The sequence below is a fragment of the Eurypyga helias genome, unplaced genomic scaffold (genome assembly GCF_000690775.1).
Source record: "Eurypyga helias isolate BGI_N326 unplaced genomic scaffold, ASM69077v1 scaffold8918, whole genome shotgun sequence".
Classification (NCBI taxonomy): domain Eukaryota; kingdom Metazoa; phylum Chordata; class Aves; order Eurypygiformes; family Eurypygidae; genus Eurypyga; species Eurypyga helias.
This window is the reverse complement of record NW_010267544.1, coordinates 13,241-33,417: the sequence shown is the minus strand read 5'-3', so window position 1 is coordinate 33,417 and position 20,177 is coordinate 13,241. Positions and strand designations below refer to the sequence as shown.

General features: G+C 44.5%; 1 protein-coding gene across 1 annotated transcript in view; it reads right to left on the bottom strand.

Moving 5' to 3' along the window:
* The window catches only part of CDH4 (cadherin 4, type 1, R-cadherin (retinal)), a 93,174-nt gene that overhangs the window by 61,946 nt on the left and 11,051 nt on the right, over positions 1-20,177 (bottom strand). The window contains exon 2 of the mRNA XM_010157457.1: positions 16,896-17,068. Coding sequence (XP_010155759.1) covers positions 16,896-17,068 — 173 coding nt within the window. The remainder of the gene's footprint in view (positions 1-16,895; positions 17,069-20,177) is intronic.

Genomic DNA, 20,177 nt, shown 5'->3' with positions numbered 1-20,177 from the left:
AGCATCTCAAGAGCAGGCATTAAACCAGGCCAAATTCTGAAAAAAGTGATAGATGTTCTGCCTGTAGTCAGTAGGTCGCTCCTGCTCTTGATGTGAGCAGGATACAAAGGAATTTGCTCCCTTTGGGGACAGTAAGTGCTCTGAAATTCTCACCCTGCCTACGTATTTTGCTGACTGCCCTGTGGTTTTTGGTTTCAGTCCCTCTCCCCAGACTGAGAGAGCCTGAGTCTGACATTTCTGAAGTAATTCTGTGTTTGCCTTCCTTGGCCTTCAGAAAGATGGTGAGAAGCGGGTAATCCATCAAGCCTTATTTTCTGCACAGCAAATGCTGGCATTATTGGATAGGGATTTGATAAATGATGTGTACATTATAATAACTGAATTTCAATATATTGTCTTTGATGTCTATAATCACAGATAGAGTTCTTTCACCTTAGCTCAGACATAAATCAAAGGAAGTGATATGCACTCAATTCAACATACTTAGAAATTTCTGTTTCAGAACTAAACCATAATCACGCAAACTCATCTGTGTCAGCAGACTTCACCTGCACGGAGCTCAGGCTGGAGCCAAGGCAGGTGGAGATGGCCAGATGTAAACTCTCCAGATTGGGGTATTAGGAAATTCCCAGTGCATACAGCCACAAATCCATTTTATTGACTGCTTAATTTCAAATTCTCTCTACTTCTAAATACTTTGTTTATTAGAAAACCAGCATCTTGTTTGACTCCTCTGTCACATTTCAAGCTCCGTGCAAACGATGCCAGCAGAGTTACAAAGCCCTCGGAAGCCAAGTTTCTTGGTGGCAAAGGTCAGTGGCCCTAAGCACAGTCACACTATAGAATATCATCTTAATACAGGCTCATGAGGAATGAGGAACAACCAAAGAATGGTACTGAAACCCTCCTGTTTACAGCTTCACTGCTTGGAACGTGGGAGACGTGGAGAAACTACACTTCTGCTCGTGCAGGTTTGTAAAAGCCAAAATTAATCAACTAAAAACCCAAGTATCTTCCTTCTAGCAAAGTGAAGAAAAGCTGATCATGCAGCAAACGCTCAGGTGAGCACGCTCAGGCTGTTTAATGCACAGCCCAGATCAGCAGCATCCACCAAGTCTAGAGTCAATGCAAAACCAGCTGAAACCCAAAGCCTGTTGAAGCCCAGCTGCAGCCTCCGGTGCAGCTTACGCTCAGGCTCCACTGAGACATAAAGAGCTGGCACATTTCTGAATTATCTGCATGAACTGAGTGCAACAGTCTGCTTCGGAAGGGCGTAACTGCCGTTTGCCTTGGCTAGGACATCAGCCTCATGCCTGCTTTCTTATCAAGCCTTCGGATCAGGAGTTGTATCAGTCATGATAGTTGGATCTGAAAGCACGACGACAGCCCAAAGAGTTGAAACTATATCAATAACCATACAAACACCACTCCCATCCTCTGCTCTGCTATATTTAAGATCAATCAATATGCATAAATGACTAGCGCCAGGCACATCTGCACTAGTCTAGCACATAATCAACTTTGTCTTGTCTCAGCTTAATATAATTTTCCACCATATTAGCACTCTCTATGATATCCTGTCTTTTCAAATAGACATAATTCAGAATCACTACATAGTTCAATTGGATTACTGGAGTCGCACGCAGCCTGACGCTCGCGCACACACCCCGAGATCCGCTCTTCGGTGACAGCCTCTCTTCCCTCCGCTGCGGTTGGGATTATCGCCATGTTTAAAGTGTTTGCAAGGAGGGGACATTCGAGGCCACAGCCAGTTTGTAGCAATGCCTCTAGCAGAAAAATTTATGTGTGTGTGTATACGTATACTCAACAGACTGGGAAAAGAAATGAACAAACTTATCAAATGCCATGCTGAAGCATCCATTAAAAACTGCACACACTTTTAATGACTTGGGTGAGGGTTGCTGTTGCATAAATTTATTTAACGTTAATGTCCCTTGTTTGCTGTAAATTTCCCACTGTGAAATTACCAGGGCAATTCTAATGGAGCTGAAGCCTCCAGCTGCACTCTATGATAAAGGAGGAAATAATTATGAATTCCTCTGGGAAGCAAAAGAAAGTCAAAGATCTCCTTCGAAACTGCTCCCAGATTGGGTGAGGGTTGCTGTTGCATAAATTTATTTAACGTTAATGTCCCTTGTTTGCTGTAAATTTCCCACTGTGAAATTACCAGGGCAATTCTAATGGAGCTGAAGCCTCCAGCTGCACTCTATGATAAAGGAGGAAATAATTATGAATTCCTCTGGGAAGCAAAAGAAAGTCAAAGATCTCCTTCGAAACTGCTCCCAGATGAGCTGCTCATCAGCACGCTCTCCAGAGCCGGGGAAGCAGAATGAGCAGGATGCTCACGCTGAGGATGACTCCGCCATCAACTGACATTTAATCTGAAAGGATGGAAAGCTGGCGGCTGCAACAGCTTCTGCCCAGAAGCGTACGAAGAGTCAAGACAGAGCACGGAAGTGGTTTTGTGTTCCAAGTTATAGGATGATACTGTGCACTGTTACATCTAATCACCCAGCACGAGACACAACCAGCAAACACACAGCTCCAAGAGCTCGTGCCTGAAGCTCTGGCAGACGCCCGTATCACGAGAGGATGCTCAGCTACGTGGGCTGCCCCATCTAGAACGGCTTTTTCTATATCCCTTTGAATTCAGAGCTTAAAGCCTTTGCCAGAGTTCACATGAAGACTGGAAAAGGGGCAGAAAATTGTAACTGCAGAAACTCTTCTCATGATGTACAGAAAACAGACAGCTTCAACCTCTTTCTGCAGCAGCAACATCCCGGCTATGGTTCATCATTACTTGACTTCTTTCCAAACAACTGTGAGTGCTCACACTTTTAATGGGATTTCAGTTTTCTTCCTTCAACATAAGAGATCCTACAAAACCAGCACCATTTATATATTAACCAGATTGAGTCATTTTCAAGGCTACTTATGTCCAATCCCAGGAGCGAGTAAGCGCTAGGCTAGTTTGGGTGAGCAGATGCTCCTAAGCCTGATGAGGCTCTGCTACCAACCCTCTCATGCCAACCTCCTTAATCTTCCATCCCTGCAAAGGTCTCCGCCTCATCTTTCTATCTCCACAACTGTCTCCCCCCATTCCCGGAGACACAGAAAGGTGCAGCACAGATGTTTCTCCCTCCTTCCTCCACATCATTCTGGGATGGCCTGGCCTGGCGCTCTCCCCACCGCTGGAGAGCCCACCCTGGCAGCGAGCAGATCGGGGCATGGCTGGACCCCCCAGCCCCTGCCTGCTGCCCACCACCACGCTCCCCTCCCCGGGAGGCAGCATCCTCCCTTCGGTCAGCTTCGAATCCAGATCCAGTAATGAGTGACCTGACAAATGGTCAGGCTGCACCTCTGGAATGATGAAACAGCCCATTCCTGGTGGGGAAAGCAGAGACACAGAAGAAACATCATCACCTAATGGAACAGACAGGCAGCATTTATTCAGTCACTCCCCGTGCATCACTCTCAATAACGTGCTGCAGTGCACTTCAGGCTTGTTTCCCAAGAACAAATATAACTCTTATTTATAATGCAACAAAGGATAAAGCAGGTTTCCTGATTCTGATAAGTGACTCTGTGATTATTTCTTCAATAAAACACATCATGTCTTTCAGATTATTCTTTCATGTTCTATTCCTGTTTGGAACAGAGTAGTCACAGCCGAGCGTCTCTGCGCCTTGAGTCACCGTGGTTATTTTCTCATTTATAAAACAGGGACCCGCTAGAGAACACTTTAGTGGTGCTTAAGGACTTTTGAGCGCCGGGTTGAACTTCGTGGACTGGACTTGCAGCAGCGTATAACCAATGCAGGGCGACGGAGAGCGTCACCGTTTATCAGGTAATTGCACCCTGTGAGATGGCAATGCAGCGACGGCGGGCTCGCGGCGTTATCGCCGCAGATCATGACATGCCACTCTCCTTGAATAGCAATCATCCGGCCTTCCAAATAAGCAGTGAACCAATCTGCTGCTGGGAAGCCTGTCAGCAAAACGCCTGTACAGTGCATCAGCGTGCTCCAGACGCTGGCTTGCTGTACCGAAAGAAGGTGAAAAATGTTAAATGAAATGTAATCGCCAGCTTGGACCTTCTACTTCCATTCAAATTCCTCTAGCAAAAAACCATACCACATTATTTACCATGTCTTCTTTTAAGGTAGCTGTCACCATAGGATTTAGAAACACCAACACACTAAGAACAGGATTTTCTGTGTCAAAGTGTCCCATCGAAATTCAGACACCTCCTTCTCACAGTCTGTGCGGTACCACGAAACAAACAGGGCCTGGACCTCATTGGAAAAAATCCCCAAACAAATTCTGTGTTTATGTAATGCTGTGTTTATTTAGGGCCACTCCAAACAGATACAGCTGGTTAGACTTGAAAATAACTGCCTGTGAAAATGCAAACAATAATTTCTGTAAGTTTAAATGAGCTTTTGCAAGATGTTTTGATGCGTTTTCCCTGAATGCTCCCCCGTGCATCTGGTTATTAAGTGTGTAATTTAGCCTACCTTATTTTTCCTATGGACACTGTAAGAAAATCACCATGCCTGTGCTCCGCTCCAAACCTGCCCTGGAACAGCACTGGGGGGTCAGCACAATAATGCAAAATCCAGTTCTCAAATCCGTCAGTCAGCCTTTGAAGATGCTAATACTGGAGGCAATGGTCACTCCGCGTTACGCTAATGGGCTCTTACTGCAAACAGTGGAATTAGCTTTCGGGAGAACATCCCTAAATTCTGCTATGGTAGTTTTGACAGCAGTGGCAGAGACCATATAGAAAGCTGAAGGGGCCTGAGGATGAAAACGGGTGGAGATTATTATGACAAAGTGGTTTTTCATCAGAGGATCCTAAGAGTGAAACCACTCCCAAGGAATGGCATTTGAAACCTCCCCCTCACTTGGAATTTATTTTTACATTTCAAAATAGTCCCTTTTACAATGGTTTTAATGGTTTGAGATAACTCTGACAAAAATTGATCTTTTAAAATGTCAAACATCATTTTACAAGACCAATATCAATGTGACATTTTTGCAGCTATTGAAATAAAAATGTTGATTCTCTCCAGACTTTTTTCTGATTGATAATAACAATTAAAAAAAAAATCATTATTTTGGCCTAATCTGGGGGTGGGAAACTCTTGTGGGGCATTTCCTGCCTAATCAGGATCATCGGCATAAACGATCGCTGATGCTTCAGTTTTCACTCACACAGATAGAGCTGAGAGATCCTCCAGCTCTCCAGTTTGTGGGTTCACAGGAATGTTGCCGTGGCAAAAGGGGCTGCGGGCGGGCCACCCGCCCAAAGGTCCACCCAACGTCCTGCAGATTTCCCTGGACTTCAAGCTGTTTGACCAGCACCAGTGACACCTGCTCGCAGACAGTCGGTTTAGGTACACCCATACGCGCCGCAGTCAGGGCAGCGGCTGCTTTGCAAACAGCTGATACGTTGAATTTCTGCCGTCAGTCAGTGCCTCTCCAGCACATGCTGATGGAAGCTGTCCCCGCTCCTCATCTGTAGGGCAGATTTTCTGATAGTGAGGAGCACTGGTAACCCTTTCCGATGTTCCCTTTATGCTCGAATATGCATTCATTCAGCCCACATCTAGCAGCTGATTTACAAGCAAATGCTGTTCATTACCTGTTCTGTCAAACATGATGTCTTCTGATATCAAACATCAAGGGGGGGAAAAATGCACATAATTTACAAATCTAGTAACGCATTTCCCATCACACTCCTCTGCATTGCCATGGCCACAAAAAGATGGAATCAGCCAAGATGAAAGCATTTTCAGGGCTGAAGTTTAATGGCTAAAATAATTGCAGAAACATACACATCTCCAAAACAAATCACTTCCAGAATGAATAATGCGTGGAGTATCCTCTCATCTACTACTTCACTTCACCTCAGTACAAGCTCTCCTGTGAGCAAAACACAAACAGTGGATTGCAGGGTATTTTGAACACTGCAGATCTCTACGGCTGGACCAGCTCCATTCTGCTGCAAGCAAACCACAGGCTTTGCACAGAGTTAGAGAGGGATGCTGCTCTTCTTATGACTCGGAAATTCACCTCCAGAAGGTGAAAACAATGCTTCCTAAGAAGGCATCTGATGTGGCATATGCTTGCTCGGGTGGTCTCAAACCCTCCCTTTACAAAAGCAGGTATCTACCAGAAAGGCTTTACCAATTCTACAAGAGTCACTCGCTGTTGACTTACAAACCTTCCCCTCCTCAGGCAACAGAAATCAGCCTGGCCACTGTTTGAGTATCTGCCCAAACCTTTAACTATTAAAATAAGATTCTGCCTTATAAACTGATAAATTCCACATTGGTATGAATGTGAAACTACAATCTATTTATTTTTCAGAGAGCCGTATAAATTAAGACTGTAAAGGCCAACTTATCGAATGGACAGTATGAGTCACCACATTTTTATCCAATTAGTTCCCCTTCTAAATTTTAGCCATCAGATTTGAGGTCACTCAGTATGTGACCTGTTTACTTGAACTGAAAACTACGTTCATTTTTCTAAAAAAGGCATTTGGAACAGAAAGCATTTTAAGTGGAAAAAAAATGAATAGCTTGAATAAAACATCACTGTACTGACACATTCTCTACTTAACGAGGATTTTTTACACTAAACCCCCACAATTTTTGAAAATTAGAATAACAGAACAACAATGAAAGGAAAATATTTATCCTAAAAATTTGGAGAAAAAATGGTGAGGTTACCATGACAAAAGAACAAACGGCCTCACTGCTCTGCTGCGACGAGCTCCTCGATGCTTTCTGGGAAAAATAACACACAGCTCCTTCCTGCCTGCACCTGACACCTTGCTGGCCTTACCCAAGAGACCCTGGCTCAACCTGTAGTGAACGGAGAAGATCCCAAACCTTGGTACCTGACACTGTCATTATTTACAGCCAGTCTAGTGATGCTTGGAAGTGTCTAACAAGAACAGTTATCCCCTTCAAAAAGCCACCTTTTGGGATACTAATTAGTGCAGAACTCAAGGAATTAGAACAGCAAAATTCCACATTTTTGTCCATGTGCAGACATTTCTGTCTTCTTGGAAGCATTACATCCCTAGCAAGTCCATACTCTGTGATCCTGACATGGTTCCAAAGCTCTGATGTAAGTCAGTAGATATATCACCATTTTAATTACATTTTACAAAGCACATCTTGGTCTCTCCATCGTTTACACTGATGACTTTCCATTTTAAGAATACTTTCAGAATACAAGCCTGTATCTGGTCTTCCGACACTTACACACCTTTGCATTTCAGCTGCCTTTTTCTTATGCTCTGTCACCACAAGTAACTGTTGCAGACTGAAACATCCTGTAAACTCATTCAGGCTCCGACAAACGCATCGACGATAGTATTTTAGTAAGAAACGTAGCCAAAGATGCCAATAGGAATGGGTTGCGTTACTGAAAAAACCACTACGAGGTCTAGGAAGGAAGAGTTAACAAAGACTCTTTAAAATGCTAATAACAGACAATGGTCTGTGGATAAGTTAATTAGTGGAGCCAGCTTGTGTTTAATTATTTCACTTGACCCGGCAAAGATTTAGACAATAATCCCTTTAGAGAGGGAAGGGGCTGTTGGAAAGTACGTGGTGTACCTGAAGAAATACTTCAAATCTGCCTGAGCTGAGCAGGTAGTCTTCTACCGAAAATTGGAATGATACAACCTACTCCACTGTAAGACAAGCTCAAATGGAAAAAGAAATGCAGGTCTGAACCAGAGAGATTATGCTAAGGACCTGGTGAGCTTTCCACTCCAATACTTCATTTTCTTTCCCCACCCTATTCAGCTGGGATTTTACTACTGAATAATGTATAAACCAACCCACTGTAGTCAGAGGTGGGATTTCATGAGCAACTTGAAACAAGTGCACCCAGACTGTACCAGAACTCTGAACATACTAAAATGTGTGTGAAGAAAGAGAAGGGTCTATGGACTATTAGTATGTGTGGAATTTTCTTATAGGAGAGGCTCTGAAGATTTCCACACTTTAAAAAGAGAACTGATTAGGTTGGGTATCAGTCCTATTCTTGCTCAGATTCTGTAATTGGATCCAATTAAACTCGAAAGGTTTGTTTTATCCGAGTAGGTCAACCACAAATCATGTAGCTTTTCAATTTGGTAACCTCTTCAATAGCTTGCCCAAAACCGAATAAGAAGTTATTGCAGTTTAACAGGTGAATCAGCACAGTCTCCTCCAGAGGCTATGGCATCTCACTGCTCGCAGAACCTGAAGGAAGCCAGGTGTATAAAGGAGATGAAGACAAACGGAAAAAGAGAATTAAAAAACCAAATTGGGAGCTACTCTGGCAGGCAGTAAATATGCCCTGTCTGGGTGGGAGGAAACTCTTTGTTTCAACCAAAGGGTAGGGCTCATTCTCAGTGGCATCAGCTCCATGGGAGATGTACACTGGCAGTAGGTTTACTTTTATACACCGGTTCTCTCTGCTCCATGGTGAAAGCATCCTTCTGCGGGCATCTTCAGACACAGGGACTCGAACCGAAAAACTTCAGAGCACAGCTAGACTGACAAAAGCAGCACCATTGCTCTATTTGGTCCTCTTTATTAAAACCGTAATTTGATGGGGAATGAAATGCCCTTGGACAGGAGCAAGGCCAAGAGAAATGCAAGCCATGCGCGGCAGAACACCTTGTCAGGTGCTGGGGTGGGCCTCATCAGGAAAGACGAAGCCTCCCCGGAAACTGGTCTGCAAATGTGACACCAAATTCTCCAGAGAATCAGCATGGCCACAAAACCATGGGTCCCTCCTCACCCCGCCCGAACAGCTCTGATGCTCTCCTTCAGAGGGCAAGAGGAGAGGTGAAGAAGATGCAACACATCCCAGCCGTGGTAGGACTGCTTATCCTGGTGACAGGTTAACCACGATTTTCTGAATCCCAGAGAATTTGTGTTGCACAAACTGAAATAACCGGAACAGCATGATAAGGTTTCATGGAAACTATCAGCCTGAGCAGCTTGCTTAACCAAACAGACCCTGCCATGGTCTTCCAGGACATGCAAAGTGCTTCTTCCCGAAAAGCAGAGGTGTCAAGGAATAAATGTCACACATCTATCTGTCAAGGATTAGCAACGCAGGCAGTCATAAAGCATGCTCTGCCTGTCCAGGGAATATGATTAAATACGTGTTTGTTGTGCTGTCTTACTTCCTTCATTAGTGTTTCTCTTTGCTCATCGATGTTATTAACTTCCTAAACCCCCCAGTGATGACAGGGCCATTAGTGTCTAAGCGCAGGGAGGATAATGAGTGATCGTGTGCGGAGGAAACCACAGCTAGGCTGACCTTACACAGACTCGCATTCAGACGGTGCCAACACATCATCACAATGTGTAGAACCAGTTGGTCTCCAGCCCATTACACTGGCATCCTGATCATCTTGCTGGTGAGATTTTTGGGAGGTAAATACTATGGCTGTTTTCCTATCTACTCGTTGGACTCCCACAGTTTCCAAGCTATTTATCAGCCTCTTTTTTTTCAAGAAAACTCTTGTGTTCTTTAGAAGTTTCTGTATCATCTCCAAATACTCTTTTTTTTACTGAAACACATACTCATGCTATCATCTTCCAACGCCCATGGCTCAGATCCTTTCCTCTATCCATATAAAATCCTACCTAGCTATCAGGTTTTTATCAAGGAAAAATAACAAAAACCCCCACATTTGCATACACACGAGCTCTAAAAACTCACTTTCAGTGAGTTAAAGCAATCATGCATAAGACCAAAAGGTACAGATGATTCTGGAAACACCCACCAGAAAGACACATAGCCACTGCTGATGGAGAAAAGCACATGGGAGGGACGAGACGGGGAATACTCCTTTCAGGTACTACAACAAAGCTTCAGAAAGAATGACATAATTCCCTTTTTAATCAAAAAAGGTGTTATTTCTATGACAAGGCTTTGCAGACATCTTTCCCTTCCTGCAACCTGGGCTACTGAGGAATCCATTAAGCAATGCTGGACCAACGGTACGCAGAGCAGACGCAAGCTCTCCCCATCTGCTAACTCCTGGTATCTCAAATTACTACAAGCAGCACTCCATTGGGTGCACGACGTGTTTCCAAAGGCACTAAATGGGGTTAATAAAATGAACCTTCTTCATTGATGAGTGGTAGTGCTCCTCACCATAATTTGCTGAAAAATTCTGGTCCGTAATGAGAAAATGAAATGCGTGCTGGAATGATGGAGCGAGCTCAAATCAGTCCTACATACAATGTGGAAACATAAACCAGAATCAAGCATTAATCTACTGGCTAAATTCAGCTTATGGCTAATCAGCTCTTCCTTTGACAGGATATGCTGCTATAGAAATGGGATAATTTTATAACTGAATAATTTAACCAGTTTTATCTTTAAGTAATGATTTCAGGCTTATTAATATATAAAGCTTCAGTATTTACATTTTTGTTACACGGACCTGAAAAATTACAAGATATCAGGAATAACACAGAATTCAGTGATAAATGACATTTATAGAGTGGTTTTCATCCCCTAGAATGACTCTGTGCTCCACAAATCCCTGGGATGGCATGTGGCAGCCAGGCAGAGAACGAGGGCAGAGCCTGCTGTGAGACAGGGCTGGCGAACTGCTTCCCAATAGAACAGGGAAACTGTTGGAAAGGTTAAGCCCAAGGCTAGAAGGGACAAATAAAACACCCTGTCAGACCTGCTGTACAGAGGATGCTACGGTATTTTACCTGCTTACCTCTGTTAAGACTCCAGTAGTTTATGTCTGGCTCGAAGACACGCTCACAAGGACTTCCAATCATTATTTGAATGCTGTGAGAAGTGGAAAAGCCACTTACCCTTGGAAGTCTGTTACAGTCCTTCATCATCTCAGTCACTGGAAAACACTCTGGGAGCCTGCAAGTCTGGAAGCTAAATACAGGGGCTTGTGGTCCAAGTTCATAGAAATGGATGTGCTTCACTACAAAATAATTGCTAATTTCTCACTCTCGTTCTCCTCCTGTGAGTTCAGCTGTGGATGCATTTTTCTGCACGTTTTAATGCAGTGATATGGGAATTTCATCTTTATAAGCAAGATATTTGTGGCTCAGCAGAATCTAACAACCTTGTTTTAGTTCTTCTCCGGAAAAAATAATGGAGAGAACATGAAAACCAGAATCCCTCTCACTTCGAAGAACTCCTGTAATAGATACAAATGGCAAATACAGTGCATGCTAGATTGTGCCTGTCAGAAGGTGACATCCTCTTACCAATTCTGCATTAGTCCGCACTGCTCCTTGGAGATGGCTAATTTGAGGGAGGAAAATGGGAAACAGAAACTCTTAGGATGCAGGCAAGCCATTTACATGTCCCTTTCCCTCATTCTTTGTATTTTGTCAGTGCACACACACGACTGATAATCTGCACAGATTCACTCATCTATCACTTGTATCGTGTCGAGATCCTTCAGCCTCACACTGCAGCAGATGTTCCTCCAACCCTGCTCAGAGGAGGAGGCGCAGCTTTGCAGAACATCGCATTGATATGCAGTGAGGGGAAACAATTAACACAGGCGACCATAATATAGAACAGAATAAAATCCTTCTGTGATATTCCAGGGGCAGAAAAGGGATTGAAAGCTGCTGGACTCTCCTGTCAGAAGAAAACTTCCTGGTACAGAAAGCAAGGCTCATCCCGTGTTACCTGTTGGCTACACTTAGAGTATCGGCTGGCTGGAAGAGCCAAACCCAGGTTAAAACCAATGTATCTGGGTAATCTTGCTGTCTATGGGTGTATTTCACAAAGGATGAATTACAGCAGTCCCAATGGATGACCAAATTCCTACCACCAGCGCAATGCCATGTTTATTTCCAGCTAACACCTGAAATGAAGTAACAAGGAGGTACTGAAAAACTACTGCAATGACCTGAAGATAAATGAACCCAAAATAGTTACTACAGATGGTAAAAACCAATCCCGGCTCAGTTTTTGGAGGAACACAGTATCATGAATTTTTTCTAACATAACATTTCAAATGTCTGCTCTATCAGAAATGTCTAGTTGCACCAAAACCTGAGTGTTGGAAAAGAATCCAACTGTCTCTGCCAATAAGAAGAACTTTTCCTCTTCTCCATAAAAATCCTGCCATTTCATTCATAAATAAAATAAGCCACTAACTCAGTTGTTGGCAGGCTCTTCCTTTTATCTTTCACTCACTTGAGAAAGACTAGCAACACCACGTTTTCGGAAAGCCAAGTGTAGTAATCACAGAATCGGATTTCATGTATTTTTAAAAGCATTTGCAGCAGCAGAGCTCCAATCACATTTAAAAGAAATACAAACACACAGAAATTCGGAAGAAGCAGCTCAGAGCTCCTGCCTTTCTTCATTTCTCCAACATGAGATGAACGTGCTGGGAAGGGACCCTCTTTTCTAAAGGAGATCTCAAAAAGTTAGCAACATTACACTACAAGCACCGCAGAGCCGAAATACTTATTATCTCAAATCAGCCTGGATGACATCTGAGATGCCTCCATGTTTTTTTGGCCTGCCAGCAGAGTGGGGGATCAACCACCTCCTTTCTCTCACTACTTCTTTCTTTTTTTTTTTTTCCTCCTGTTTGCTCAAAGTCCGTGTTTATAAAATATTTAGGGGAAGCTCTTCAGAGGATGATATTGCCTATACTATAGCCCCGGTGCAGGTTTACTGTGCTACTGAGACAGATATTCTGCCCCTAGAGAAATCAGAAGAGGTGATGGGGCTGTGTGACTGCACGGGGAGCTTACCGTCGGACTGCCAGCCCGGGCTCCATCCCCGCCTGGGATGCACAGCGGACAGAACGGGCTAACACGCAGAACAGATCTGGTCCCTTTTGCACAGTTACAAGGAGAAACGTTACTTTTCAGAATGGAAAACAGAAATAGGAATGTTCTGCTTGTCTCTGAGTCTCAGCTGGGGACAGCTGACCCTTTTGTACCTCTTGTTGTTTTCTTCCCAGAGGAAAAAAAAAGGAGAGCAATGAAATCTGGAATTCAGATGCACTGCTAAATTAAGCTATCAGTTGGGTAGCATCTGATAGCAGTACCACCCATTTCTGCAGCAGCCTGCTGTAGATTAAATAAGCTAGCCTGGTCCCCTCCTACCCCCTGAACTTAGTAACAACCTGTCCATTGCCGATGTTCACAGCCTTCCCTATTAATCCACACATCCTGTGCTCCCACCACTGTTTGATCTTTCCCTCCTAGTTTCATTAAATCAGCAACAGACTTCCTACATTTCCCTGATGTTTTCCTGTATTACAGCAAGAATCTGCTTTTAACCTTTTTCATCTAAGCCTGGCTGTCGGAATGTACCTTTGAACCTCTGGCGCACTCTAAATCCCTATCACTTTCCCTATTAGTTCAAGGGATAGATGTTCCTTTGTTCCACCTTTGGCATTTCTCACCCTTAGGCATCCAGGAGCTTAAATCAGGCTGTTGCTAAACTGTCCTCCTTTAATAATTTTTATGAAGTGCAGTCCAATTATCTTTATCTTCCTTGGGGATCCATTCAATTAAGCACAGTCGTAATGAGTGAATGGACACAGAGCATTGTAACCGTATTTACATCCAGATTAATGGGAACCAGGTAAGATAACTTTAAAACCATCAATATTTTAATACCTTGGCTTTTCATTTTGCTATCTTCAGTGTCAGACATATTTAGAGAGACTAGCACAATTCGAGAGGCTGAGTTTTTAATTTCCTCCTCGGTTTGTGGAAATGAGGGTTTAGAAACACCAGCAAGCTGCAAGAGTTTGTCTTAAAATACGTTTCTTGCAGCTTAACTTTAACACTTCTTGTGACACGAAACAAGCTGGAACACTTTGTCCAGCTTCTAGGACATTTAAAGAATCAGTAAGAAACCAGTAAAGAACCAGTATTTAAGTGGAGGTGCTGAGAGCGCTGGGAAGTCTCACTTATTGAGCGCACAACAGAAACGCTGAGCTAGAAACACCAGTTCTGAAGTGACTTTCCTCCCCTCTGAAAGACAAATGCTGGATCTGGAATGTGGACGTGTCTCTTGGATACGGAATAGCTTTGACAGTTATTTTTGCGCCTGCTTTGAGGCGCCTTTGCATTGCAGGAGCAAGGTGGAAAGTTCCAGAGAGACTGAAACCTGTTTCTGTTTCAACGCTGCTTAACATGACAGTGTCATAGGCACTGATAAATGTGTCAATAAGCATTTGGAGAAATAACTGGTATCCAGGGAATTTATCTTGGTTGTAGTAGTTTCAGCTGAATAGGTCAGATTTGTTAACATTTTAATTTACACAAATCTGCATTCCAAATACTGCTCTTCTGCTTCTTTTCCTAACAACAAGAAAATGTCAGCAGCAAACCAAATTTACTCCTCTAATAGCTTTCTCAAGATTTCAGGAAAAACAAACAAAAACAAAAAACCAATCTGTAGTACAGTTATGGCAGTGCTTAAACACAGTTTTCAATTTAGTCCTAATACAATTTCCTGTTAATAAAACAGAAACTTTAGCCAATTCCAGATGTAATCCTGAAACGCAGCAGAGAGCCCTGGGAATCAGCATGTCCCGTAGCTTCAGGGCAGCCCCAGCATTGTGCCCAGAGCTGGTTGTTCTGCCTCGATCCAAGCGTCCCTTGCCCAACCTGGTGCTCAGCTGTGGGATGCTCAATGCCATATTTCCATACGCAGCGTGCCTCGGTTTCCCAGACACGGTGCAACAGGGGAACTAACGGGAAGCACATGGTTCCCCTGCAATGTTTTAAAATCCTTCAGACACAATGAGATGAATCTGAAAAAAAAGATGACCATTCTGCCCTACCCTTTCCCCCTAATTATCACCTGCCCCTTTTTTCAGCTGATTTGCTGAGATTAAAGCCTCTCTCCCACCAAGCCATCCCAATCTATGTCTCTAAAATTAATATAAACCAATGACCTTTCTCTACCCGTAAAGCCCTACATTAAAATGCTGGCCCCCAATGATGTCAAGGGGGCAATAATAGTTCTGTCATTTCCATAAAATCAGCATTTTCCTGCCAGAATTCCGATCCCTCCTCCCAGTGCTCTGCCACCGTCCCTCGAGGGCTGCCAGCAATCTCTACAGCACTTGTTTCCCCTCTTCGACTGCAAGCATGCTGCAGGCTTCAGCATCGCCCAGGATAATCTACCTGCTTAAGATTCAGCTAACTCCCCAGTTCTCTAAATAAAAAGAGCAGGGAAAGGTCAAATCTGCCCTAGGTTGTGCTTGCGCCGTCTGCCACGTCAGGGGGAAAGGCGCAGGCTGTGGTGCTCCTCTGCTCCCCCAGCTCTGCTTCTTGGCTCCACATCTGGAAAGCTCTCCGCTCACCCGACCTTCTCCTTGGAAAGCTGTTTCACACGGCATCTCTCCCTGGGTCGGCTCACCCTGAAACCGTGCCTTGGGCAAACCCCAAACCTGCGCTGTTCCCAGCCGGCCCCGGTTCCCGTGCTGGTCCCACTGCCTGCCCTGCGGCCCGCGCTTGCTGCTGAGCTGCTGCCGCTGCTTTTATCCCCCTCAGCAGCGGCTCCACAGCCACGGACGGGATTCCTCCCAAAGCTGCTGTGCAGCTCTGAAGCAAAAAAGCAGCCCCAGGCAGGCAGATGAGATAAGCACAGACCTCAGCAGAGCAATGCATGTCGGCCTGGACCAAAAAGTGCTGCCAGGGCTGATGTGCAAGGGGAAAACATCTCTGCGGTGCTGGAGGTTTTCATCCCCCGGAGTTTGGTGTCCCAGGCAGGAAACCCATACACTCGCTCGGTCCCTGCCATCGCTCACGGGGGAGAAAAGGAGAGAAAGGAAGAACAAAACCAGTTTCTGGTGACTTCTCTCAGAAATGCAACATATTGGGTTCTCTCAAAACAGATTTCACTGGACTCGTCATCTCTGGGGACTGCCTGAACTTAAACATCTGAGCCTAAGACTAAGTCCTTTTGTAGTTGCTGCGCAGCCATACTATCTGTGCCTGGCTGCTCAATGAGCAATGATCCTTCCCATCGCTTAGTTGATCAAGATCTAATTTTGTTGGACAGGTGACACCCCACGAACCACACAGTCCAATGGGAAAAAACCCAGAACATAAGCTCCCTCTCTCCCTCCACACCCACTGAGCCCTGTCCGCTCCTTCCCAGGTCACTCCAACCCACCACTGTCATTGATTTTTTTTCAATGGGGTATAAACGCTTTGTCCTTGAGCTGTACTCACAACTGGAGAAGACAGAGTTCTGAGAATCACGGTATGTAGCTTACACTAATAGAGTATGCTTCTGTGTTTGGAAAAAAGCTGTACGATGTAAAATACCAGGAAGAAGAGGTACGAAAGGCAGAGCCTCACACAAAACCAAAATCACTGGAAGACATTTTGCTAGCTTGGAAATGACACAAGGATGCTATCGTGAGACACGCAAAGTGTGTTGCGCAGAGGCTGTGTCACTGCTTCCAAAGGTAACATGCAAAGAGCTAAGCAAGACAGGTCTAGAAAGGGCTGTAGACAACTGGCACTTACTCGTCCCCCGACAGAAGGGGAACAAATGCCAATTTATACATCCCTCTGCTCCTTCTGGAGTATTTTCTACATCTTTGAGTTGTACAAAGCTACACGAGGAAAATATCAGCTTCACGAGTTTGAAGATTCTCCCAGGGTTTCATCGACCGATATGGATTAAGACAAAAATATCACATCAAAGCCATGATGCCCCACAGTTGCTGCAGCAGCAAAGACCACGATCTCCACGCTGCAGCTCAGGCTTTCAGAAGCTTTGCGTTTGAGACAGGATTTGGCTTTGCAAGTCAGCAACCCTCAACAACAGGAAACCTGGTAGGATGGCTTTTAAACTCACCTCTCGGTCAAGTCCAGCAGCCACAGTGACAATGTCTCCCGTCTCGCTGTTAATAGTAAACATATTTTGCGATGGGCTCTGAGGGGTCTGAGTCACGATCCGGTATCTCACCATCCCGTTCGCCGTAGTACCATCATCTGCATCATTCGCCGTCACTGTCATCACGTAGGTACCTTGGAAGGAGAGAAGATGAAATATCAGGACTGTCTCATTACAGAGCAGATTGCAGTCCCACTGACTCGGGGTCATGCATTTTACTCAGAAATGCTACGGAGTAGACATCCCATTTCAATCCAGCCAGCTAGGCAAGGCAAGGATTATGAAAACAGCAGCACTGCTGAGCCTAGACGATCTGTAAGGATACTGAGTACACAACTGGTATAGAGCGAGAAGCCATATGAGGATATCTATGATTAACTTCTAATTCTTTCAGTGATTGTAAGTTTTAGGGCAGCAATTTTTGTCCTGCAATTTCATATAGATTCTCAAAGGAGGTTGCTTTGGGTTTTTTTCCCCCATCCTATCACTGTATTCACATGCATCCAATAGCAGTTTAATAGTGGAAAGCTCATCCAACTTCTCAGCGGCTTCAGAAGGACCCCATCAACAGGTCCATGCCCAGTGCCAGATGCAACTACCTGCTGCCTCCAGTTCTTGAAGAAATGTTCACCTTCTAGAAAAAAACCTACATTTTTGAAGAGCAAATAGAACAGCTGCTGCCCAGCAGGACAGAAAACCAATGATTTGGTATGTGTGGCCAGTGATGTATTGAATCATTGGTTTGTTTCTTGCTAATCACCAGTGTCTTCATTTGCCTTGCAAAAAACAATCCCTACTTTCTAGATACGGTTGGAAGTGCACTGATGCACTGACAGGCTCATTATCACTGAGTTTGGCAGCAGGGTGTTTTGCTAAAGTGGGAAATTATCATTATGAGGGTAAAAGATGTTACTTGATTGGATGGACTCCTGCAGCTGCATGGTCCTGTGACCCCCCAGAGCTCAAAGGGTCCAGCTTTACGCCTGTTATATTGGCAGAAGAGAATGACTAAAAGGGCAGACACACACTGCTTACAAAAAGAAATCTGCAACAGTGGATGAATCTAATGATATGAGACCCAAAAGGAGGAGTAGGAGGCGAAGAGAGACAGTGAAACCAGACATAGCCTCATTTAATGACCATGAAAACCCAAGAGCATCAATGGAAAGACGGAAGGTCCTGCTTGAACACTGCTCACTCGGGAACTCTGAACAGATGAACCAACCTATGAGCCTGCTGTGCTGGAGGAGAAGCAAAGTGGTCCCAACAAAAACCTGAGCTGATTCAAGACGGAGCCACACATTTTACAAACAGAGCCATCTTCATTCTGCCCACCTAGTTAGATGTGAACCACTGGCCAACTCCAGTACACTCGACATCAGCACTGCACTGTGTCTCATCTGGTAAGCCCAGATCCCCAGCTTGGTCACACAGCTACCAAGCTTCCAGCTCAGAGAAAGCAGAGAGCTGGAGAGCTTGCTTCTGTTTGCAAGAGTTTAAAAACCTACCCCATGCTCTAAGTGGGCAGATCTACCAATGGCTGCAGCGTGCCCAAATTTTGCACCCTAGCCATGTGCCTTTAAGCCACTCAGCACATTGGCAACACCCCCAGTATCTTCCCCAACCTTGGGGAAATAACATTTCTCAGCACTATCAAGAAGTGGCCTCATAAGTTTGTATTTTTGCACTGTGGAAAGTGCTTGGCTGATCTCCTTCCATCTGGCTCAATCAGGCTCTTTTTGTTCTCTGCAGTGATACACATGCCTCTGAGTTTTCTTAGTTCAATAAGAATTATAGATTAAAAAAATAAATGAATGTGTAAAGCAAATTCTAATGATGAATACATTCCTATCTTTCTGCAATAATCATGATTCACATTTGTGAAATGGAAACAAACTATTCAACAACTTTAACATTTTTCTGATCAATAAACTTCAGGAGAGGGAAGGAACACTCAATTGGAACAAGGCTATGCAAGCAATGAATTTTCTCCTTTCTCTTCAAGCTTCCTTTTTTTGCTCTTTTGCAAAACCAGTTATCATGAGACAACTGATACAAATAAAGAAGCCAACCCTTAGATAAGTACACGGGAAGTGCACAGGAGAAATTTAAATAGGAAATATGCTGAATGAGATGTTTGATTTGGAATTTATGTTATCTTAATGGATTCTATAGTGAAAACATCTCTGAACAGAATGTCAAAACCTGGGGCTAATGAAAACAGAAGTGGAAAAACAGAATCTATTTTAGGACATGCAGAATCTTAGGACATATTCCAAAAAAACAGGTGCTAGTTTGTGATTCACTCTAGTGCAAGAAACAGCTCAGAAAGGAAAGTTTTTGGGGCTACCAAGTTCAGACAAGAGCACCCTGCAGTTGTGGACCCCCCTCACGTGGGATCTCTCAGACTGCACTGTAGGTTCCAGAATAAACCAGGATGTGTGGGAGATGGTGGGTTCCCAGGCGGCAGCCGTGGCGGGCGTAGGGTGAGCTGACAGCAGCTACACCGTGCAGTGTATAGCAGGTCTCCTTCACTCCTGCCCTGACCTTTTTGCTTCCTTCCTGCAGCACAGCATTGCAATGAGCACACCCGCTCTAGAAAAAAGGACTATTTCAACAGCGTTTGACCTACATCCCCATAAAGGGAGATGGGACTGGACAAACGAACCGAGCACCAGGGAGCTGTATTTCAAGAAGCAATCTGCTCCTATCTCATACCTTCCATTTCAATTATTGCAGTGGGTTGACCCTGGCTGGAGGCCAAGTGCCCACCAGAGCCACTCCATCCCTCCCCTCCTCAGCTGGGCAGGGGGGAGAAAATACAATGAAAGGCCTGTGGGTCGAGGTAAGGACAGAGAGGGATCACTTAGCAGTTACCGTCAAGGGTAAAACAGACTTGACTGGTTCCTATCTCATACCTTCCATTTCAATTATTGCAGTGGGTTGACCCTGGCTGGAGGCCAAGTGCCCACCAGAGCCACTCCATCCCTCCCCTCCTCAGCTGGGCAGGGGGGAGAAAATACAATGAAAGGCCTGTGGGTCGAGGTAAGGACAGAGAGGGATCACTTAGCAGTTACCGTCAAGGGTAAAACAGACTTGACTGGTGAAATTAGTTTATTACCAATCAAATCAGAGTAGGACAATGAGAAATAAACCCAAACCTTAAAATACACCACAGGCTGCCAGGGAATCTCTGCTCCGGCACCTGGAGCACCTCCTCCCCTCCTTCTCCACTGACCTGGG